Here is a 25,841-nt window from a genome sequence, read left to right on the forward strand (position 1 = left end):
CATTTACCTAGAAGCCACTGAAGAAATTGAACATTGATGAAAACATGGATATACTTTCAGTTATAAAAACTACTTGCAGTTATTAAAACTACAAACCTCTGCTCTTGAATGTAAGTGGTGAAGTTAGTTCTGGAAAAACCTTCTTAATGAAAACAATTTTGAAAAACTTAAACTAAAACAATTCCCTGCACCACAGCACATTTCCTTATTTTCAAAGATATGCATGTACGTAGAGAACAATTTTCTCTGTCTCTTGCATATGCTGTTACCATTCACAAGTCAAACGGTCTAACCATTGAACATCCTCTTGTAGACATTGGCAGCACAGTCTTCAAAGAAGCTATGAGTTGCGTCGCACTTTCACATCTTTGTACTCTTATTGGTCTATTCTTAGTAAACTTTGATGCAAACAAAGTCAAAGCTGACATTCCTTGCATCCTAGAATATAACTATATGCACTGTACACTCTACATCTGGATATGTACCCTGTACCTCACATATGCAAACCTTTAAAAGATAACTAGTACAAACAGAAACTATAGCAGATCTCCCCATAATTCCTGTATAAAAATAGAAAACAAATGCAGGACCTTGAGACCAAACAGAGACTACATTATCTGGTCCTTTTAAATTCAGCAACACAACTAAAGTAAATTGCTATGCAAATCTATCAATCAATCTTCAATTCCAATTGCCACCAATTGTGGATAGTATTTACTTACATGGCTCAGAACAGCTATGTTTACTACTCCTCAGCCTGTACAGAAAAGCCCCTAACAACCCTGAGACTATCTACAGTCGGTGGGATACATTCTAAGTTTGGTGGTCCGGAAATAAGGGTGCCGGCAGAAATGTACCGGCAGGCTTTCCGGACAGCCAGACTACAACTATACCTGCAGGGGCCATTGCTCCTGGCAGGTCTGACCTGCTGGAGGCATTGGCCCCTGCTGGCATTGTTTTTACGGAAGTAGCAGCACCGTTAGCAATGGTGCCGGTGCTTGGTGCTTCCGTGTCCCCATTCCCGTGGAGTCCTATAGGACTCCTATAGGACTCCACGGGAATGGGGGATTACACTTTGAAAGCAAGCCCCTGAACGCTCACACCAGAGAGAATATAACCCGCTAGGGAAAAAAGGCCCAAGTCAATCTTGTAAGGATAACAATTTTAATCTCATGTGCAGATGAGAGCAACAGCAAAGAACTCTGCTGCTAAGAATGTTCTGCCAAAGAGCGATACAAGCTGAAACTTTTAAAGCAAAACATTGTCATAATTGATGCAATACATTCAGTGAAAACCCACATGACTGAATGAATGGACCCTATACAAGTGCTGCCTTTATCCATATGAGATGGCATTTTATTGGTCCCAACCCAGTCCGTCCATCTTCCATCATGTGGGTGCTGCGGGGCTCATCTTCTTCTCACGTCGATTGTCAGAAAACAAATTAATTATACTCCTACTACACAACTTGTTTATCACTCATACTGTGCACTTGGAAGGCCTCACGACGGGCACACAGGAAGTTCCATGACACTCTAACCTTCACACACACATTTCACTCACTCCCTCTGTGCCATCCGGCTCCAAGGCCTCCGCCCTCATTTTTAACTATAATGTATCACTCCCAGGATCTCGGAATACAAATCACATGATTGTCGCTTCAACAACACACCCTGTCCATCTTCTTTGAACATTTCAAGACTTGTTACTTTGGGGTTGGTGCTCAAAAGGCACCTGGTGTCATTCGGAAGATCTTAGGGTTCAGTCAGTTATATGAGCTATAACTCGTGGTCACTCGCGAATGGGCCGAGTCATGCTTTGGCCAAAGTGAGATAATATGCACACTAGGTGCCAGCCTCTGATTGCAGCTTTGTAGGGCAAATTCCTTTTGGGTGAAAGACTCATCTTCGCAACACTGTTAAGAACAATGAACAAACAGTGTGGCAGGTGGGGGTGCGAACTGTCTTCATGGGAGCTCGGGCATGACTGGAGATTTCTGTTGTCTCGTGGATTTGGGCCTAGTGCATGCAAGGCCGCCTTTACTGCCCAAGTGTTTTCTTCTACCTATGATTGGCAATATCTACGCAAAATAGCAATGCTGCCCGTGCCTTGGGTTACACCATATGGTTACACTATAATTGGTTATATTAGCATGGCCTTCCTAATGTTCTTTGAAGCGGGGACTCCAGTGATATGCTGCCGTCTGTTAGGCAGGATCCTGTGCAGTTCCCTTGGGGAACACTGCAAAAAGATTGACTACAGGAGTAAGCAGTAAACCCAATTGGTAGCAGTCTGTACCACCCAGATTTACCTGGTAGCTGTGGCTGAGCAGTCAGACTTCTCTCAAGAAGAGTAAGGCAGTATATAGAGTATACACAATAGGTCCAAAAACACAGTGGGACAAACAAACACTGACCAGAGCTTTGTATCAAAAGTATATAATTATTTATTTAAAACACACTTTAGGTAATACACTAGCACTCTAAATCAAGAGCAAGTTAAAACACAGTCAGATAAAGTATAAACACTTCCCTTGATAACTATTAGACAAGTCAGAGTGAAAACATCACTATTTGTTAAAACAGATGTGAGTGCGTAACCTAGATGGCACTCCAATAGTTAAGCTAAAGGGAAAGAAAAAGGCAGAGCATAAAATAAAACAATTCACAGCACGTTTCTAAGTCCAAAGCAAGTCAGTGAAGGCAGTATACACTGTAGAGCCAAAGCTCATAGGCCAGGCCCACTTTAAATGGAGCAAAGCGAAATGTGCCCAGGATCACACGGTTTAAAATGCACTAAAAGTCTTTGCAGAGTGTTCAAAAGAGGTTGGGGTGATTTGAAGAGTAAAGTTAGAAGGTCTGGAGCCAACCCAGTTAGAGAGCCAAGGATTTAAGGGTCACCTTTAGCAATCCGAAAAAAGGGAGGCCAGGTGGAACACAGTACCTTAAAGAGAGAGGAAGCTCCAGCGGCAGCAGTTGTTCCTGGCAGTGGATGCAAGTCATGGTTTCGACCAGGGGAAGAGAAGATCTCATCGAGGAGGAAACTTGTAATCGTTGCACTGCCCAGGGAAGAGACCAGCCGCGGAGTTCGTTGGTAAAAGGTGCGTTCCTTTTATTCGCTGTCAAAGTGGTGAAGCTTGGCTATCCGGTCGCCGGAGTGCTTGGCACGGGCGAGTCGACCAAGGGACATCTTTGGAAGGCAAAATGGCGAACTGGTTGATCCCACCAGCTCAGAGGGAGAAGACTTCCAGCAGAAGATCTCCTCTTGTCGTCGGGAAAGTGGTGAGGTTGTTGCAGCAGGGATCCACCGGTGGTGTCGTCATTGCAGATGGCTCAGCTTCTTCCCTCTTCGGATTTCTCCAGTCCTGTGGTGACCTCTGAATTTCCAGTCCCAAAAGCCCTGCTTTTATGCAGAAAAATCCCCATTCAAAAGCCTAGCTGTCACTCAAACATGCTAAGTGGTGAGCTGGGCGGCTCACCACTGGGCCAATCAGAATAGAGTGCAACTTGAGTTGCTAAGGCAAGGCAGTCCAGGGTGCCAATTCCCCTCCCCACACATCTTGTGGAACCCAGACAGAGTGGCACCATTTGGAGGGCTTCTGTGGAGAAGCCCGCCAAAAAGTGGAACAAAGGGCTCGGCCTTGGTTGGAGTTACAGAGACGGACACGGACGCCATTTTAGAAAAGAGTTCTGGCAAAAAGACCCAACTGTGGATTTAATATTAAATAAATAAACCAGCGGTATCTTTAACATTGCACCAAAAAGTGGTGCATTTAAAATCAATGGGAAAATCCCATATGAAATATTCCAGGGGAATATTTTGCGTGGTAACTACTGCCACCAGCCAGAAACTCGACAGGGGGGTCTGGACAGTGCCCCCTTGAAAACAGACCCAGGGGCAATATAATAAACCCCTTCCAGTATTTCCACAATATGATATTTTGTACTGGTTCTGTTCACAATTTAGGACTAGTGAAGTCAAAGGTGACTTTACATGCCCTGGGAGACAGTAGTCAGTCCCAGGGTATGGAGTCTATGTTTGGGGGTCACTATGACACCCCTCTGTTACTGCACTGAGGGTGCTGTGTAACACATACACAAAAAATAGATGATACCCTATGGAGTAAAAAGAAAATCCCATAGCCCATAAGCACATAACAAGTCAGAGACATACCTCAAATCATGCCTAAGAGTGGGGGTAAAAGAGTCTCACTCTTAGCAGGAGAAAAAAACAAACCCCAAAAATCCAGCAAAGCTGCTGGGGGACTCACTAGGTTTGGGAAATTAGCCTTATAAGAGAATTCTCCCTAACACAGTCCCGCGCTTCAAAGAACATTTTAGAACATTTTATCAGGCTGTTTTATCAGTGCGGGGCTCACACAGACCCCGCACTGATAAAACAGCCTACAGGCATATTGCCTTCACAATGTTCTTTGAAGCACGGTACTACAGTCATTTGCTGCCGTCCCGTGTCTCAAAAAACATTTAGAAAGCCTTGGACTGTGTTATTAGTGTGGGGATCACACTGCCACAGCACTGATAACACTGCCTGTGCGCAGGGAAGCATCCAGCATTGCAGGAGTGTGGGGGGCCAGGTAGGGTGATGGGTCTTTGAGCAACATTGCCAGGGTGGGTGGGGGCAGTAGGGGTGGGGTGGTCAACGAAAAAAGTCCTACTACTTTCCCTGCAATTGCAGTGCGCGCAATTCCATATGGTCTCATTCGCGCCCACAAACCGCCCACCCCTGCCCAAATCTACTTTTTTGGCTGGTAACATTAGTGGTAATGGTATTTTAACACATAACAAAAATAAATAAAACTGCAGAATTATTACAGATGCAGGAAACTCATCTATTAGAGCTCTGTAGGCGCTCTGGGGCAAAATGCATACAAACCTCCTAATTTGCATATGGATTGCACCAACAGAAATGACTTCACAGAAAAAGGCATCGCAATGAGCATTATCAGTCTTTGATACTTGGAGGCACTATGGAAGGGATTTTAGAACAAGTTGCCATAAGTAAGCCAAGTAGCATACAACTTTGTGGTGCAAAATACCTACATTGCACTTTTGTTATTTATGGAGCAACTTTAAAGTCGGGTTTTAAAAAAAAAAAAGAACAGCATGATATATTAACATAAGCTCTGAAGTGAATCAAAGAGCTGCAGATAAGTCTGTGTAATTAAATGATCTGCCCAAGATCACACACTTTGGTTAAAAGGTGAAACTGGGATGTGGACAATTTAAGCAACTGATCAATCTTAATAGGTTTAGCCGATAGATATTTATTAAGGTTTCCCTTTGCATTTAATGTGCTTAAATAATACTTTATTTAAAGCAATGCCTTGGAAGCAAAGCACAATACATAAGAAACTACCCTTTAATAATTAACTTTACACTATGTACATCATTATAGAAATATTTAATATATTGAACTATCAGCGGATGGTTTTTAGTTGTATTCTCCTATCCTTCATGCAAAGTCACAATAGCATCATGCAGACTAATGTTGGCCTAACAATTTCCCCCTGGTTAAAGCCATACCCATTCTTTCATAAACCCTGCAGTATTATGTACCCTGCTCAATGCTGATCACTCCCTCCCATGCACATTTCTAAAGGGACAAAAGGTCCCTGCTAATAGCCCCCATCCCTCCCAACAGTGCCTAATGGCTCACATTACCTCACAGACCTTGGGACAATATCCTGGCAGAGGGACAAGTCTCCCGTTCGGAAGGGGTCAGGTGTCAGGACAATGATCGTGCTGATCAGGAATTGCTCAGCACACATTGTCCTCTCAGCGGGACACCTTTCCCACTGGGCACCCTAGAGGTGCCGAACGGGGGAGAGGTGTCCCAGTGACAAAATTCCTGGTCAGGCTCTCAAAAGAACCTGTGGGGATTCAGCTGGCCCCCCAACATCCTCTCCACCCAGCCCCTCGCTCGGTACACCACTGCCTGAAGGCATGGGTGCCCATTTTTGATTTTCGTTACATGGGCGGAAACTAATTTTGCTATGGGGGACAGAAATTCCCATACTGGGAAGCAAGGGTGCTGGATCAATCCACCTTTATAAAGCCCATTTACCAGCAGGAATTGGGGGGGAAAAACCCACAGTATTTATAGGCAGGTCTAAACCTATAACAACTCAGCAGCAGTCGCCTAAACTGCTGTGCTGTCTTTGCAGTATTCTGCTTTTGTAATTCCTACTTCCCTGACAGCTCGGCCACAAACAGTTTGGCCTGTCCACCACCTACCCCCAATGAAGGCTGACCACAATAAGGCAAGCCCCGCACCCCCTTGGAAGTGAGAAGCACTTGCTAATTTTGTAAAATGCATGTTAACACTTCACTAAGCCAAAGCCAACAGGAAAGGAGGCCAGCCGGAGTGATTCAGAACAGCATGCCAATCAATCCGGATTCTTTATGGTTGCAAAATGACCCTCCTGCCCCGTTGTTCAAAGAGAACAGAGAGGGGGGGGCACGAGTGCCCCTCTGCCTGAAGTCATTGCCTTCTTAATATTCTTTGAAACATGGGAGTACAGTGATTTGTCTGCACATCGTGCTTCAAACAACTTTTACAAGGTCATATGCCTGCAGGCAGACCTGCCTACATTTGAAAATCAAAAACCCTGTGATTTCTGCAGCCTTGCTTCTATAATTACTATAAACCCGGTCCTCGCCTTTCCCTATATTGAGAAAGGGGACAACTACTTCAAAATAAGACACAGAATTGGGCGAGGTTAGGCAGGTCTGCCTGCAGGTTGTATTATCAAGAGGTTGTGTGTTATCAAGTGTCTGGAAATAATTGTTCTCCTTCCCGATGATTGATAGAAGATATATTCTTCCCAGCCATTTGCTAATGGTCATCCCAGCGCTGAAAACACAGCCTACAGTCATAAGGCCTTCTAAATGTCTTTGAAGTTCCTGACAGCAGCATGGCCGGCTGAAGGCTGAAGGCTGAAGGCCGGCTCGTGCAGGCCCATTTCAATCTGATGTTTGGGGGCCCTTAGCCTGGAGCGGAGACAAAGTCTGAGGGTGCAAACATTATTTTTAATTTTCTTTTTTAAATGTTTTGTTTTACAGTTTACAAGAAACCTTTACACTTAAGTAAATTCGAACAAATTAATTAAAATGAAATAATACATCCAAATATACATTCTAACAAAGACATAGAAATACACCTGGGGGAGGGGCGGGTGGGGGTTAATACCACAGATTATCACAAGACTGCGAAACAGCGAGGAACTGAAACACTAAACGTCCCATGAAAAGCTATTAATCCTTCTTCAGCAGCAAGGGTATTTTCTGAAACCACCCATCTTAAAAGGCAACAAGGTGATAACCCTTCAAGATACAGAGGAAGCCCAAGGAAAGTGACGGCCTGAAGGACTCCAGCAAATGCAGCTTGTTATGTCTGGAATGTGTGTACTGCAAAGTATGCATTTAAACTATGGAATATAATAAGTATGTTGCAATGTCATAGGATTCCTGACTGCCAACATGGGGACAGTTGCTGGTGGACCCTGCCAGCCTTTTGCTCCTTTGAACTGAAAAGGTTGAAAAGTCCTGACACCTCCCGTGGACTGCAGTCATTTGCTGCCGTCCCATGTTTCAAAGAGCATTTACATGCAGGCTGTATTCTCAGTGCAGGCTATAAAGTGTCTGGGAATAATAATTCTTCTGCCGATGATTGGCTGGAGATTATTCCCATTCATTTGCTAGAAGTTGCCCTGCACGGATAACAACCTGCAGGCATGAGGGCTTCTAAACGTTGTTGGATTGTGATAAATGAATTGTGCTTGAACTGCAAGGTTAAAAAGGCCCAGAGATTACCTCTGTAATACATGTTATTGTTAGTTGCAACTGCGCCTTACAGGCAATTGCCATGTTGCAATTAATTGCTCATCACTTTAAAAATAAAGATATAAAAATTGCTAATCATTTAGGGTGGATTGCTCATCAATTGTTTTTTAATTAGCAATTTTCGCTAATCAATTTTGCAAAACTAATTTATGCCTTGCCTTGGCTGCGGAAACAGAATTTATTTTCTCCATTCTTGTGCACTTGCACCAGCTTTTCCATCGTTGCAATCCACGTTAGCTTTGTGATATGCTGTGTCCAGATTTGTGCACAGAAATTGATCACTCATACAATTCTTTCCTTGCTATATGTTCTCACTCCTTCTGCCAAGCAAGGTAGTGTCTGTCCTGCCAGTTATTACTGACGTACCTCTGTCCCTTCACCATCAGATAAGGTAACTCTGCACACTTGATGTTTCGTTGGTTGTCGGAGCATTTTACAAAATCTGGGTATACCATTTGCAACTCTACACTTTGTGCCTGGAATGATCCTTTTATTCTGCATAGCGCAAGATGAACCAGACATTGTGCCTCTATAATTGGGACTGCTTGCAGTACTAACACCTTGGGACTCCCTGGTGCGTGCAGAAAGAGAGAACACACATAATATATCCCATTTACGGCATTTCTCGCCACGCGACTCATATCAGAATATCAGGAATTAGAAAATTCAGGGTGTTCAATATCCTCGATCATATCAAAACCCAACCCTTGATATGTGTCATACTTTCATTGTACTTCTCTTTTCATTCTCCTACACACATTCACAAGAATGGCAGTCGCAGTGGTACCATCAGAAATACCATTATAACTTTCCATAGTGGCAGACTGGCCCTCCTTACTGTAAATAATCTATTCCCGGCTTCCTTCACAGCCGTAACCTGCGCATCGGAGTTATTTAATCCATTTCCGTTCATATTATTAGAGTTCACATTAATATTGATATATGTAACTCCACCCATGTAATTAACTTTTATATGTATTGTTCCATTTGGATAATATACAATCCTACTTCCCCCATCACCCCCTTTATAGGACCTCCCCTATAATACCCCCCCCAATACACCCCCAGTAGTATTAGCAATATCACACACAATCCTCCAGCATTGGTGCTCCACAATAATATATATATATGTCCACAGTCTCTCATTTGTGGCTCTACGCCTCGGGTCCTTACTTAACAAACTATGTACATTAGTTGTGTCCATCTTCTTTTCGGAAATGGAAGCACAGACACACAAGACAAGGGAAAAGGGAGAGATGTACATGATGTATACTGTACCAAAAAGAATGAAGAAATGGGAGGGACCAAGATGGAGAGAGAGAGAGAAAGAGAAAAAGAGAGAGAGAAAGAGAGAGAGAGAGAGAGAGAGAGAGAGAGAGAGAGAGAAGGAAGGAAGAGAGAAAGTGAGAAGAAGCGCTCCCAGAAAAATAAAAATACAGAGCTAGCAGCTGAGCCTAGGCCTGCCACTCAGATGTGCCACTATGCCTGTGTCTCCTATAGACAGGCTGGTAAGGTACTCGGGACACAGGCACTGTTACCCCTATCACCTCTGTTCTCAAGACAATTGATGCACCACAGTACATTCTGGAGGTGCCTTACAAATGTCAGAGAGGTGAACCCAGTAGCGCAACACATTTACTTTAACAGCAAGGGGGGTACAAAACGGATGGTCTTTGCTTGGCTGCATGTGTAATCTAAAAAGGGCCAGGGGCAGACAGTACACCCAGTTTTTCTTAAATGTAGTACACAATTTAGATAACTTGCTCTTAAGGAGGCCATTTATTCTCTCCACAGCACCATTGGCCTGTGGGTGATAAATCGAACACATCCAATGCTTGATGCCAAGTAGTGCTGTAACATGTTCGAATAATGCATTGAAGAAATGTGTGACATTTTCTGACCTAAAAACCTCACACACACCCCAGTGTGAGAAGACATCCTGCACTAGAAACCTTGCGGCACACTTGCCATCTGGGTACGCACATGGCCCTGCTTCCACCCACCTTGAGAAGGGACAGACCACCACAATGCGGTACCTAGATCCATTGCAACGCTCCCCGATATCGGCGTAATCTATATGTAACTCACGGAACAGCTCAGTAGGGCAGGGCAACGTGTCCCGTAACATTCGTAGTGTCATCCCTGTGCTAAATCTTTGACATGTGGTGCAATGGATAACCATATTAGTGATGTTCTCCCTGGTATTTGTTTTGAACCAATCCTCCTGTATGTCTGCGGCTATGTGTTGTTTCGAACTATGGGACAGGTAGTGAAATTGTTCAAATTCTACTGGTAGCAATTCCCGGGGAATCACTATCTTCCCAGAGCTCTCCTGCCACAACAACAGATCAGTCAGAGACTGCTTACATCCTCTCTGTGACCACAACTCCTTTTTCCACTCAGTTGTCCTTCCTTGTAGCTCAATAATCAGGGAGATGGGCAATGTGGTATAAGGCACTGTACGCTCGTCTGTCGGTGGGGCAGCCATAACATACTCAGTGGATGTTTCACTTGGCTGGTAACCTGCCATTTTGGCCGCACCATCGGCAGCTGCATTCCCCCTTGAGATTTCATCTGTCCCTGAGTATGGGCAGAGCACTTCACTACCGCCACAACAGATGCCTGTGATAGCGCTTCTATTAGCATCTCTAACAGCACAGCATGCTGCACTGGGGATCTATCTGCCCTCCTGAACCCCCTCCTCTTCCAATAGGAGAGAGCAGAATGTACCGTTGTACACCGAGTTGGAATATATCGTAACATGATGCCCTTGCGATGCTCTCAGCGCTTCGATGAGGGACACAAGTTCTGCTGCTTGTTCAAAATAGTGTGTAGGCAATCTTTTCATGACAACCCTCTTGTACTCCCCTCCCTCAAGTCGTACCACTGCTGCCCCTGTATGTCTATGTCCATCCTCCTGATCGATTATGGACCACCTGTCAACAAAAAGTACTTCACCCTCTGTCAATGCACAATACCTTGCTTTTGAAGTGTCATCCCCCCCTCGTATGTGGCACAGTCATGTGCTGTCAAGTCTTCTGTCATGGGCATATCTGTTCAAAAGGTGGCAGGATTCACCATCTTACACCTAACCACATGAATATGGGGTTTGGAGATGAAAATCTCATATGCCGATGACCTTTGTATAGTCAGGGTGGATTTCAACCTCTCTAAAATAGCAAACAAAGAATGTTCCTCTATAATTGGGACTGCTTGTGGTACTTACACCTTGGGAGCCCCTGACGCGTGCAGAATCAGCGTACACACATAATATCACTGAACACGCCATTACGATTGTGTAACTATCCTCTATAGCAAAGGCAGTCGCTGCTAATGCTTGTTCGCATGCAAACTGCCGTTGCATCGCTGCATCCATAGTACCACTATAATAGGCCAATGGCTTATGGCCCATAGTGCTCCAATGTGTCAACACTGTTGTCATAAGCTGACCATCAGAATGTGAAAACAAATAGAATTCCTGTGTGTAGTCTGGGGTAGCCAGTATGGGTGCCGAACCGATGACTTCTTTTAAATCGTCAAACTGTCTGATCATTTCTGTCATCCACAGTAAGTAGTGGTCCTTTGTTTTCTGTGCTTCCCTCCGGGCCTGCAAAAGAGGCCTTGTGTAAGCTGCATAATCGAGGATCCATGCCCTGCAGTAGTTACACAGGCCCAGAAACGGCTGCATCTCCTTAACTGATGCGGGTCTGGAGGTGGGGCATACTGACGCTGCCCTATCGGGTAGTAGCCTCTTCCCATTCGCTGATATAAACTGCCCCAAATATATTACCTCCTTCTGGCAATATTGTCATTTAGCCTTGTCAACCTTGCACCCCTTATAGGCAATGCTGTTCGCTGTCACTACACACTAGCAGATCACCCACGTACTGGATAATCGTGCTAGGCAACTGAATGTTCCCAAGATCAGCATGCAGTATTCTGTTAAATATACTTGGGCTCTCGCAATACCCCTGAGTGAATCTAGTACGTTCAAACCGCATCTGGCCCTGTTTGAATGCTCTGAGGTACCTCGACTCAAGATGGAGTGGAATCGAAAAAAAAAGCATTTTTATGATCCACTACAGTGAAAAATGTGGCGTCTTTGGGGATGCTACATAAAATTGTTGCAGGATTCGGAACTACTGGAAACTCTTTCTGTACTACATCATTTAGGGGGCGCAAGTCCTGGATAATTCTCCAATTGTCCTCCGCTGATTTTTTAATCAGATTTATTGCTGTATCACACAGGGACGTAGAGGGCACAATAATCCCTTGGTCCAGTAAGGCCTGTTTATTTTTTTCTAATGCCTTCCTCCGTCTCTCTAGACAGTGGATATTGTCTTACCCTGGGAAGTATCGCACCTTGCTTCAGGGTTATACACACAGATGTTACATCTTTCAACAAAACAACATCATGTGGATTTGTAGGCCACAACTGCAGGGGCATGTGCCGTAAATCTTATTCGAAAAATGGGGATCCAGTTACTGCTGGCATTAAAGGACACTGCACTCTTTTGATAGCGTATCATCTCCAGTAATATGTCCCCCTCTTTGTCATTATTCTCAAACAGTTTGTTATCCGTCACCTCCCTTAGCTGCACTGGTGTCATAGAATCCAGAGATCTTAGTGTTCAGTCAGTTATATGGGCAATAACTCGAGGTCACTCAGGAATGGTCCGGGCCATGCTTTGGCCAAAGTGAGATAATATGCACACCAGGCAACACTTAACTCCAAACTCATAATGAGGCACAGTGGGCCTCATTACAAGTTAAGTGGTCCGGAAACAATGGTGCTGGTAAGGCCAATCTTCTCCCACCAGGTCTGACCCTGGCGGGCGGAACGGCACCCACCAGTAGACTTACACGGAAGCACCGGCACCGTTGTTAACGGTGCCGGTGCTTCCATGGTCCCCATTCCGTGGACTCCTATGGGACTATGGGAATGGGGATCAACATTTTACCAGTGCCTGACTAACCGGACCGCCGGGGCTGTAATGCCCCAGTTATTCCAGCAAGTCAGGCGCCGTTAAATCATTACGGGTCCGGCGGCTACCTGCTGGTTTTTCCGGCACGGTTACCGCCGGACTCGGGACTCGTAATGAGTCTCAGGGATAAGACAGGAATTGGACCACTGTTCAAGAATTGTTAAATTCGCCATAAACACTCAGGAGGATGCACAAAAAGTCCCAATGTACTTACTAGAAGTACTAGACAAAGAACACATCCCTATAAATGAAATTCTACAAATTCCATATAGTTGGAAACATACATGCAGTCTCTGCAACCATGTTTCTCAAGAACATGTTCATAATGAACTATTTGTGTATGTTTGTCATGCTTTCGCCTACCTGGCATTTCTCTGATCATGCGTCCCGATTCAAGATGGTGCCCAGATGCTGTTGCAACGCGGTGATGTCATCGCGTTTGGCTGTATGGCAACCTCCGTTACACGGAAATAAATAGAGCCTTCACAGAAGACTCCTTGCGTTGCAATTGTTTTTGCAGAACGCTAGTGTGCCTTGTGCTTCGTGGGTATTCTTCCTGCGCTCACTGTTTGCTTTCAGTGAGTTCCCAGGAATTCTTTCCTTGCGCTTCCTCTGTGTTGCACTCTCTCTCTCCTACACAGCGCTGCTGTTCCTTCTTACTGGTGTTCTTTGAGCCCTCGATCTGCCTTCCTTATTGTCTCTTCATTACCTGACCGCCCTTGGCAAAAGATATCAACCGACTTCATTGTAGACCTCCCAAAGTCACACGGCTGTACTGTGATAATCGTCACCGTGGACATGTACACTAAACTGGAAAACATTTTCGGACTACCAAAGATTCCTACAGTAGAAGAAATGAGCGCAGTGTTTCTAAGAAACGTTTTTCACCTACATGGGCTCCCAGACTTGATCATATCTGATCGAGGCGTACAGTATACATCTATATTTTGGGCTGCCATGTGTAGAAAGCTTGTGATCTCGAGAGTTATGTAATCTGTCTATCATCCCGAAACCAATGGGCAAACGGAACGATTGAACCAGACGTTCAAGCAGTATTTAAGGTGCTTCACCAATGCATCTCAGGATAACTGGCTTATGTTACTACTTCTCCTACAATAACGCAGTACATTCCGCTCTTGGCAAATCACCATTCTACTGTTTGTTATCATCCTTCTTGGCTCCCAAGGATTTCTCCAGTGGTCACCTAGATGCCCTCAGTGGAGCAACATCCTGGACACCTCAATTCGTAACAAGATACACTTCGAGCCTTAAAAGAATCATGAGAGAGGAAAAAGAGATTTGCTGATCGCAAGAGGAAAGAAACTAATGGGCATCGAGTAGGAGAACTGGTATGGCTTTCCTATTAGTATCTACCCAGGAGACTCAAACCGGGAAAATGTGTACCAAAGTACTTCAGCCCTTTCAAAATTTCAAAAGCCCTTTCAAAATTCTGAAAAGAATCAACCCTGTGGCCTACAGGTTGAAGTTACCTCCTTCTTGGAGTCGAATACACCCTGTGTTCGATGTGACTTTATTGAAGGCCTTTGAAGGAAGAGAACAGAGAGACATTGTGCATCCTTACGAATACAACTCAGTGGAATTCGAAGTGGACAAGATCTGCGATTCCACGTACTACCTTGGGACCTTGCAGTATTTGATAGATTGGAAGGGGTACCCCAGTTCTGAACGGTCCTGGGAACCATCGATCCATGTTCATGCCCCTTGTCTGGTTTGTAGATTTCACCAACGAAATCCCTGGAAGCTGGGGTATCAAAGCACAGAAGGGGCCATGATGCCATGCTTTCGCCTGCCTAGTTTTCTCCGATCATGTGTCGTTTAGGAAACGCTTCTGCTTTGCGCCCCGATTCAAAATGGCGCATGGATGCCGTTGCAACACGGTGACATCATCGCGTTTGCGTGTATGGCAAACTCCATTACCCGGAAATAAATAAGCCTTCATGGAAGACTTCTCACGTTGCAACTGTTTTTGCGGAACACTAGTGTGCCTTGTGCTTCATGTGTATTCTTCCTGCACTCGCTAGCTGTTTCCTTTCAGCAAGTTCCCGGAATTATTTCCTTGCACTTCCTCTGTGTTGCGCTCTAACTCTTCTACACTGCCGTTCCTTCTTCCTGGTATTCTTCGAGCCCTCGCTCTGCCTTCCATATTTTCTCCATTACCTTTTTGGAGCCTCGCTCCTTCCTACACTATTCTTCTAAAATTACCTTGTCTGCCAGCAGCTTTTCCCTTCTTTCTGGCTCTATTCTGGGTCCACTGGATTCTTACCTGGATTTCTGGTGAAGTCTTCCTGGCTCCTGTTAAGACAACCCTAGATTTTTGGACATACCTGGAACATCTATGGGGTTTTCCCCCCTCAAAGTTTTTTTTTGCCCTGAGACCTGGCCATCAGGGTAGCCGAAGTGCTTACCTGTTATCCGGTAATCATGTGGTACGGTGGCTATCTAGAAGGACAAGCCTTACCTCATCCCAGCAAAAGAGTCCAGAAGCAAAGAGCTCTGACAACTTGCAACACCAGAAGAAAAAGAAGGAGAAGAAGAAAGCCATGGTGCAGATGCAAGAGCTTGTGGCTGCGGTCCAGGGGTTATCCCAAAAAAGTGCAGAGGTTGAAGTCGGAAAATGAAGTGCTGCGCCAAGCTTTGGCCCAAGGAATCTCACCAATAGAGACCAAGCACAGTATCGAGGTGCATCCAGAGAGAAGTACGATGAAGAGCCCCAGAAGAGAATTCATGGATGCCTGTACGGTAGCATTCATCTTTCGACTAACAACATTCTCCACCGATCGTTCCCGTGGAGGGTTTGTCATCACCCACCTGTCCGGGAGCGCCTTATCCTGGGCAACTCTGTTGGTGGTATCTGGCAACCCACTAATGGATGACTTCAAAGGGTTTGTAGAAGCCTTTTCGGACGTTTTCGATTGCCCAGAGCTTACATATACCAAGCAGGGAATTCTGGACGTTCTCACTTACGTGGCAAAGTTCAAGCAACTGGCTCAGCAGACAGCCTGGCCAGAAGAGGCCTGTGTAACCCTGTTCAGAAGAGGTTTGTCCGATGAGCTGAAGGATCAACTCGGCCGTATCCCACGTCCTGCCTCATTTGAGGATCTGGCCAAGTTAGTTCTCCAAATCGACTACCGTCTCCAGGAACGGAAGCAAGAAAAGAGACGAGCCAGAGTCTAACATCCTGTGCTCTCACCACCTTGCCCTCTCCAACCTCCAAGAACAAGGAAGATCCCATGCAGATTGGGGCTGCAAGAGGGCCCTTAACCAATGAAGAGACACAGAGACGAAGAGTGAACAATTTATGCATGTAGTGCGCATCCAGTGACCACTTGGTCAGGGTATGTCCTTTGGCACCCCCTCGCAGGTCGGGAAATGGCAGCTCCCGCTCATAGTTGGGACCTGTGTTCGGGAGTCTAGGTCTATTGCCATCAAGCGTAACACTGAGCAGACTCCAGGAATAGAACTCCTAGTGCTTCGTATCCATCTGTCCTTATCTGGGCAGGAGGAAATAGTTACGACAACAATGGTGGATTCAGGAGCAGCTGGTTTGTTTATGGATCTGGAATGGGCTCATCGGATGAAGATCCCTTCTGAGAGCAAAGACACAGCTGTACCTGTCGAAGGTGTTGACGGTTCTCCGTTGTCCAGCGGACCAATCCTACATCACACTGTCCCGCTCTGTACAAACATTCAGCACCATAAGGGGGAACTCTGCTTCGACTTGATCAGGACGGCCCATTACCCTGTTATCTTGGGCATACCGTGGTTGACCAAACATAACCCTTACATCAACTGGTCAGCCAGAACACGTTTCTTGGGTTGAGAGCAGTGTACACAATCTTGTGTAGTTCCAGCCTACAGCGGTTTAGGGGATGAGCCATCTGGCTCACCCACTTCCGTATCATCAATAGCAACGGTTCTACTGGTTAAGTACAAACAATACCAGAAATTGTTCAGTCCTGAGGAACAGAAAAATCTGCCACCACATGGAGAGTACGACTGCGCTATTGATCTTATTCCGGACACCAGTGTTTCTTTCAGCCGGATGTTTTTTCTTTCTCAGTAAAGAAACAAGCCCTGCAGTAATACCTTGACGAGTACCTGCAGAATGGTCTCATCACACCATCCAAATCTCCAGGAGGGGCATCTTTTTTTTTCCTGCCAAAGAAAGACTCAACAGAACTGAGACCGTGCCTCGATTATCGTGGCCTGAACAAGATCACAAAGAAACATAAGCACCCTCTGCTACTCATCTCAGACATCCTGGAGGCAGTTCGCAATGCTAAGATCTTTACCAAACTGGTTCTTCTGGGCACCTACCATTTGATCTGAGTCAAAGAAGGGGATGAGTGGAAGACCGCATTCTGAACACCTTTTGGTCACCTCCAGTATCGGGTTATGCCTTTCGGTTTAGCCAATGCCCCCGTGGTCTTTCAGAGATATATGGACCGTGTCTTTGCAGATTTGTCGATGCATTCTGTCGTGGTCTATTTAGACGACATCCTGGTGTTCTCCGAGACCCCAGAAGAACATGAACAACACGTTAGTCAGGTCTTGGAGAGACTACAGACCCAACGGCTGGCAGTGAAACTGGAGAAATGCTCTTTTCATGCATCCTCTGTATCCTATTTGGGGTACATTTTGTCTGGTGAGGGGATTTCTATGGACAACCGAAAGGTTGCTGCCATTCTACAAATGCCTCCTCCTTGTTCTATTAAGGAACTCCAGAGATTCCCTGGTATGGCCAACTTGTATCGAAAATTCATGCAGAACTTATCCACTACTGTTCTCCCCTTGATGTCCTTGTTGAAGAAGAACACCAAATGCATCTGGTCTACCACGGCCCACAGGACCAGGGACGTCATTTAGGGGTCACCAGAGGTCGCAACTGCGACCCTGAGGTCTCCCTTGCGACCTCTGTAGTCACCCTTGCGACCTCTAGAAAAAAAAGGAAAAACACTTTTTTTTTTTGTAATGCGAGCTCCTGGGCTGTGGCCAGCACCATGTGGATCTTTACTCCTGGAGTGGCTGGCTTTCTTGTTAAAGCCCCTTAAAAAAGAAGAAAAATAAGAAAAGGAGTGCCACAAGTCTAACACTTTCAGCACTGACCCTAAATAAGATAGATTAGGAATAGCTAATAATGTGTGTTTCTGGAATTAGATACAATAATTGCTAGACTCATTAAAGGTTTATTTCAGGCACACTTCGGGGGGAGAGTCACTGATTTGGTCTGTTCTTAAACACCTCAACTCAGCCTTTCATCCTTCTGAGGTCGATAAATGAGTACCAACACACTTTGGGTGATATTGGGTGTATATTTTTTCTATATACAGCGCTTAAGCGTAAGTGCTATACAATAACACATCATTATCATTTGGTTAGGGACTTCTGCTTGCATTCACAGTAATTTGGTAATATGGACCTATACACACTGATCTTAACAATACATATGGCGATCCATTCTTGTATGAAATGTACATCACATTATAGTGATATTGTAACCATATTTTTGTACTGTACAATGCTATGTGATAGCACTTCCTGTTTTGTCAACGGGTGAAAGGTTGCGTTCCATTGCATCCCGCGATATCACTTCGGGTGGGATCAAATGACATAACATCCTGTGATGTCACAAGGGGTCAAGGGTCGTGTGATGTCACTTCCGCTACCCCTGGCATTTTCGTGAAATGACGTCCCTGCACAGGGCATTCGAGAATCTGAAGATCCTGTTTACGTCAGCAACACTGTGGAAGCAACCCAATTATCAACATGCATTCATCCTAGAAGCAGACGCCTCTGACTCAGCTGTGGGAGGAGTGCTTAAACAAATGTTCGAAGACCACGAAGAACATCTGGTAGCTTTTTTCTCAAAGACTCTAACCGTGGCTGAAGGCAACTACTCGGTTCTGGAGAAAGAACTACTCGCCATCAAATTGGCTTGCTCAGAGTGGAGACACCTGCTCCTTGGAGCGCAAACACCCACTGAGATTCAAACCGACCACTCGAATCTTATGGCCTTACAGAACCTACAATGCCAAAATAGTAAACAGGCCCGATGGGCACACTTCTTCTCGCATTAGCCTCTGATTATGACATACATACCTGGAACAAAAAACATCACAGCAGACCTGTTATCCCGGCATGAACTTAACAATACAGAAAGGGAGTTTCAAAACAAGATATTTCCCACTACTGCCTTTGTGTGTTCAGTGGAAACGTGGTTACAACAGCTACAGAACGACACAATTTGTGACACCCGGGAGATGAACTCAAAAATGGGCTCTATTTTCAGAACAGCTTGTTCTATCACCATTCTGCTATTTATGTACCAAACACTGCCTTCTGTTAAAGAATCCTGGAACTAGGGCATGACTCACCGGTAGCCGGCCATAGAGGTGAAAAGACAACCATGGAACTGGTACAAAGATACTTTTGGTGGCCTACTCTATCCAAGGATGTGAAGGAGTGCATCAGATTGTGTGTTGTTTGTGCCCAAAATAAGACACCCCGCCAGCTGTCCGTCGGTCGCATTTCTTCACCTTCATTACCTGCCCGCCCTTGGCAAAAGATAACAACCGATTTCATTGTAGACCTCCCGAAGTCGCATGGTTGTACTGTGATAATGGTCACCATGGACATGTACACTAAACTGGCACATTTTTCCGTACTACCAAAGATTCCTACAGCAGAAGAAATAAGCGCAGTGCTTCTAAGAGACATGTTACGCCTACATGGGCTCCCAGACTCAATCATATCTGATCGAGTCGTACAGTATACGTCTAGATTTTGGGCTGCCTTGTGTAGAAAGCTTGGGATCTCGAGAGCTATGTAATCTGGCTATCATCCCGAAATCAATGGGCAAACAGAACGATTGAACCAGACTCTCAAGCAGTATTTAATGTGCTTCACCAATGCATCTCAGGATAACTGGCTTATGTTACTACGTGTGGCAGAGTTCTCCTACAATAACGCAGTACATTCCGCTCTTGGCACATCACCATTCTACTGTTCATTTGGTTATCATCCTTCTTGGTTCCCAAGGATTTCTCCAGTGGTCTCCTCGATGCCCTCAGTGGAGCAATATCCTGGACACCTCAGTTCGGTACAACAAGAGACACTTCGAGCCTTAAAATAATCACAAGAGAGGAATAAGAGGTTTGCTGATTGCAGGAGGAAAGAAACTAATGGGCACCAAGTAGGAGAACTGGTATGGCTTTCCTCCAAGTATCTACCCAGGAGACTCAAACCGGGACAATGTGCACCGAAGTACTTCGGACCTTTCAAAAGTCTGAAAAGAATCAAACCCACGTCTTACAGGTTGAAGTTACCTCCTTCTTGGAGTCGAATACACCTCATGTTCGATGTGACTTTATTGAAGGCCTTTGAAGGAAAAGACCAGAGAGACATTGTACATCCTTACGAAGACAGCTCAGTGGCATTCGAAGTGAACAAGATCTGCAATTCCAGGTACTACCATGGGACCTTGCAGTATCTGATAGATTGGAAGGGCTTCCCCAGTTGTGAACGGTCCTGAGAACCATCGATCCATGTTCACACCCCTTGTCTGGTTCATAGATTGCACCAACTAAATCCCTGGAAGATGGGGGGATCAAAGCACAGAAGGGGGCATGATGTCATGCGTTCGCCTGCCTGGCGTTTCTCCGATCATGTGTTGTTTCGGAAACGCTTCCGCTCTGCTCCCCGTTTCAAAATGGTGCCCAGATGCCGTTGCAACACAGTGACATCATCGCATTTGCATGTATGGCAACCTCCATTACCTGGAAATAAATAGAGTCTTCATGGAAGACTCCTCACGTTGCAATTGTTTTTGCGGAACGCTAGTGTGCCTTGGTCTTCGTGAGTATTCTTCCCGCACTTGCTCACTGTTTCCTTTCAGCGAGTTCCTGGAAATCTTTCCTTGTGCTTCCTCTGTTTTGTGCTATCTCTCCTCTCTCTCCTACACGGCGCTGCCGTTCCTTCTTCCTGGTGTTCTTTGAGCCCACGCTCTGCCTTCCCTATTGTCTCCATTACCTTTTCGGAGCACCGCTCCTTCCTATGCTATTCCTATAAAATGACCTTAAGTCTGCCAGCAGCGTTTCCCTTCTTGCTGGCTCCATTCTGGGTCCAATGGATTCTTACCTGGATTTCTGGTGAAGTCTTCCTGGCTCCTGTTAAGACAACCCCAGATTTGTGGACTTACCTGGAACATCTATTGAACACCATGGGTTTTTTCCCCCCCTCAAGGTTTTTTTGCCCTGAGACCTGGCTCTCGGTGTAGCCAAAGTACTTACCTGTTATACGGTAATCAGGTGGTACGGTGGCTACCTGGTAGGACATTGCTCATTTTGCAATTCAAAAAATCTTTCAAACATACAAATAGATTAACATGCCCAATATGTAATATTAAATCATTTAGGATACAGTGCAGATGGCACTTAAAATAACTGTAAACTCACTAACTTCACACATGCCCAAGTATCTCTTGGCAAAAAAACATTCGCAACAGTAGGCATAATATACCACACTGGTGGCACAACCCCTTCAGTCACCTATACTGCGTATGTCAAAAGCGGTTGGTTTGAATGTAACAACACTTCCGTTATTAAAAAACAAAGGTTACTCTCATTTTTGTAACAAATGCATACTTCATATTCCTTAAACATAAATGTTGTCATTAATGTTTAAGGAAAATTCATGTTTACAACGATATATAGCTTGATATTGCGATTTACATTGGTTAATTACATTATAATATCATTATTGTTGTTGTCAGCCGACACGTGTTTTGACCCCCCGGGTCTTTATCAAGTCTAATATGCTTTGTGCTATACCTGCTGAGGTAAGTATGTTGGGGCTTAGTTTCCTGTCCTTGCTCGTTGGTTTGGCCCATGGTTGGGCAGATCTGGTTGTTTCCTTAGGTGCTCTCCTTTCAGTATACTGGTGGCCCACCCACCAGGACTCCACGGACTACAGGTGCAGTACGCAAATCCAACATGGTGTCTGTTTCACAACCTTTGACTCACCTCATGTTTCTGAATTGACTAATCAGCAGCCATGTACACTATGCGCTCCCAAGATTGGTCCCGGGGGTGTCCACGGACAACAGATCAGAAAGTGACTTATACTATAAAACGCACAACTATAACCCAGACACACCATGAGTTGTGCTCCAGCAGAACAGTACCACTGACTGGCACTGCCAGCTATCCTGGAGATGTCACCACCTTCTTAAATCCCCCCCTGCCTCATGCCACACCCTGATCTCCTTCACCAATCAGCCCACTACACGATTCTGTAAAGTATTATCTGAATGGATCTAATGTTCTCCAATACATAATTTAAACTGAGAATGGCTTTATAGTGAGATATTATTTAACTAATATTAAATAGACAAAACAGAGTATTCAGAAATCCATGCTGTCATATGGGATTTAATGAAAGAAAAAAGGAATCTAAAGACACATTCTACGTGTTTGCTTTTATGTGAGAGGGAACATAATAACCTGTTCAACTTGAGCTGTGGTACCCTCTAAGGAAATGTTACATAGAAAGTTATTACAAATCCTATGAGAAGTCTATATGTTTACAAACAGAAAGAAATATTGGTTGAGTGTTATTATAGATAAACATGTTTGAAATCATAGGTTTCTGTTACATGGGACAAGATATATCTTATGACAATCTTTTAACCTAAGCTGCTAACTTCAGTTCACCTGCAACTGTATGTATGTGAAAGTATCAGCAGACACCCAATTATTCACCACTTTGGTGAAGGCAGGAAAGAACTAATGAGCCCAGCTGTGTTTACTTGAAACAATAGGCATGGTTTCAAAATGAGAAAACATAAGTCAAAATTACTTCCAATATCAGGGTGCCCATGGTCTTGTATGTTTAAGCTAATTTGGAAGGCCATCCATGGAATAGATTGATTTGTCTGGTTGACCATTTGATATGACTTTAAAAGAAGCAATACTTAGACACACCCAAACCTCTGAACTTGGCAGAATATTAAAGCAAGACAGGAACAGATCTGGTCTATTAAATACCCTATTAAAATGATTCGTTTGTTGCACCAAATGCCATCAGATCAGACGGTTCTTTTTATAAAGGGGGCACACATGTAATTCAAGCTAAACTCAATAGCTAAATGTCCACCAAAAGAAATGGCCTTTAAAGTGACCAGAGGAAATACATTTTAATAGCAACTTTAGAATTATTGGTCTGATTTAAACACCAGATACAGATATACATTCCGTGGGAAAAACACAGGAAGCCACTATTGATCCTACCCTATTTTGTCCAACAGCCTATAAGAGAAAATCCAGATCCCTGGGCATTCCACAACCATTTAAAAAGCTGGCCAATACAAACTAGAAGGCAGGCTGGCTCTTTACGCTCTGCAGCATCCCAGTGGACAAAAAGTGCCAAAGAGTGTCTGCAAATCTTGATATCATAACAAATGCTATCACATAATTGTCTTCACTCAAAAATGTAAGGATACAAATATAGGGGCTGCTATGGCCTAATACAAACAGCTATTACATAGTAGTGATACAACAAACAATTGAAAGCTTAAGCACATTACAGGCCAGGATCTATGTTGCTCAAATAGTACTTAATGCATCAGAAACCTTAGAGAATGGACATGCGCATTATGTATTAAATTAAACATGTACCATCAAATTAAAAGTGAGATTACGCTTGGTCTGGGTAGGAAAATAGTTTGTGCCATGAAAAAAGAAGAGGCCCACATTCACATACTGCAAATGATGCCTTTTCACAATATATGGTTGTGCATTTCCTGGGAGCCTTTGTGTGAAATGGTTCATCTTAAATCACATTAATCCAGTAACAATGGTTAAAAAACTGCTGCACATTCAATACAGAGACTACATTGGTGAGAGAACTGACCCACATTAATTCTCATACAATGTGTCTACAAAGTCTAGTCATAGAATGCTTTGCTAGGTATCATAAAGAAATATAAAGTGTGTTTGAGATTGCTTACTCTGTCATCAGTGGATCCGGTTTTGTTTATATAAAGAGCATAGTTCCAATAGTAGTAGGCATTTAGTCCCAATTTATAGCAATCTGTTTCTGGAGGTATTAGGAATCCACTCAGGCGGGTGATACACCTTTGTTGGTAATTTCGCTGCCAGGTGTAAGAAGCCATGTCCAACCACGTAGCACCTTGATAGCCTGGTGTGCTTTCATTGAAGCGGACTGCGTCGTCAAAACGGTTATTGGAGGCATCCCAAGCTTCAAGTTTTAAGCCCCTGCCACCTGCAAAACATAAACAGATTGCCAAACTGATAATTCCAAAAAACATTTAATAAGTTAAAGTTGTGGCATTAGAAGCATGTGGCACGGTATCAGTTGTGAATGGGTAATACAATGCCAGTGATACAAAATGGAAATGAGAGCATAACTGTGCTATACAAAATGCAAAGCAGTGTTTGCGCTCCCTTATGGCTAGTGCTAAGACTATAGCCACTCCAGTTGAAGTTACATTTTTGCATTCCCCACACTGTTAACTGGGCTACATGTTATGCGTGTAGGGCAAATCTGATGCCACTGTAGGAAATCCCCTCAAAGCTCACACCAGAAAAAGTACAACCCGCTAGGGAAAGAATGCCCAATACACCTCTTGGAAGGACAACAAGTATTTTATTCCTAAAATAAAAGCAGTGCACCAGCTAAGTGCTCTGCTGCTGCCGAACGTTCTGCCAAAATCTGCATGAACAGCATATTTAGAAGGTATATAGCATCATCAGTGACATCATCACATACAGTAGAAACCCGCGTGGCTGGTTGGTGAAGCCCTGTACATGGGCTGCCTGCTCCAAAGGGGATGCCAGGCCATTGGTCCCAGCCCCTTCTGTCCATCTTCTTCCAAGTGGGTAATGCAGCATTGGTCATTGGTCATGAGGAGGCGGTTGATTGGCAATTATGTACTAGATAAACAATACATCTCCATCTACCTAGCTGTGCACCTGGTACAAGCAGACAGGAGCCCAAGGGAAAAGCTGAGCTCATACTCACTCACAAAATTCACCCGATCCCAGACTGAGCCGGCACCTCTTCAAGGTCTTCCACTCTCTTTCTGGGCTATCATTTTATCCATACCTGCGCCTCGCAGCACAAATCACATGACCCAAAAGTGAAGTTGTTCCTATTCTATAGGTTCCTTTTGCTTTTTTCAATCAGTTAATTAAGGGATGGTTGGATTGTGTGTCATTATGCTTTCATGTATCAATACTTAGTTCCTTCAATGGTTATATGCAGCATTCCTTTAGGGGAGTGAATTGAAATACAGTTGTTTTAACCTATGTAAGCCAAAAGTTCTTCACAGATTGCAAAAGAATCTAACCCAATGAGTGCTGACAGGATCAGGGATGTCATTTGGGGGTCACCAGGGGATGCAACTGCGACCCCTAGGGGCCACAGTTGCAAACCCTGGGAGTCCTTTGTGACCCCAATTTAAAAACATTTAAAAAACGGGTGTTCCTGGTGTAGCTGGCCCTCATGTGGCACAGGGGTGCCTGCCAAACCAGGTCTGGTGGGTCCCCGTACCAGTCCTCAGCCATCAGGATGAAGCTGGGCCAGGGTAGCACTCAGTAGGGGTTGGAGCTGACTGACATGTGGCACATGTCACATGCCACGTTCAGCTCTAACCCCTTCTCCCTCGGCTTCCTTGCAGCTCACATACAGGAACCGGGAAGCTCTTGCAGCTTCCTGGTTCCTGTTTGTGAGCAGCACAGAGGAGCCGAGGGGGCCTGGAAGGATGTACTGAAGCTGCAAGAAAAAGGTAAGGCTTTTTTTGTAATATAATGTGTGTTTTGCATGTGTGAAGTGTGTGTCAGATGTATGTATGTAAATGGTGGGTGAATGAGAAGTGATGTGATATGTGTTTTTAAGTGTTCTTGGTGGGTGGGTCATTATGTGGCTGTGTAGAGAATGCAATGAGTGAATGTAA

At 44.6% G+C, this 25,841-nt stretch overlaps 1 protein-coding gene across 1 annotated transcript in view; it reads right to left on the bottom strand.

Moving 5' to 3' along the window:
- LOC138498457 (fibrocystin-L-like) overlaps positions 1-24,791 on the bottom strand; it is a 252,505-nt gene extending 227,714 nt beyond the window's left edge. Inside the window, exons 1-2 of the mRNA XM_069622207.1 lie at positions 24,656-24,791; positions 23,874-24,148 (exon numbers count right to left, since the gene is read on the bottom strand). Of these exons, the coding sequence (XP_069478308.1) occupies positions 23,874-24,148; positions 24,656-24,791 (411 nt within the window). The remainder of the gene's footprint in view (positions 1-23,873; positions 24,149-24,655) is intronic.
- Between the last annotated feature and the right edge of the window lie 1,050 nt (positions 24,792-25,841).

Source organism: Ambystoma mexicanum, chromosome 5q (assembly GCF_040938575.1).
Source record: "Ambystoma mexicanum isolate Mex_15411 chromosome 5q, UKY_AmexF1_1, whole genome shotgun sequence".
Classification (NCBI taxonomy): Eukaryota; Metazoa; Chordata; class Amphibia; order Caudata; family Ambystomatidae; genus Ambystoma; species Ambystoma mexicanum.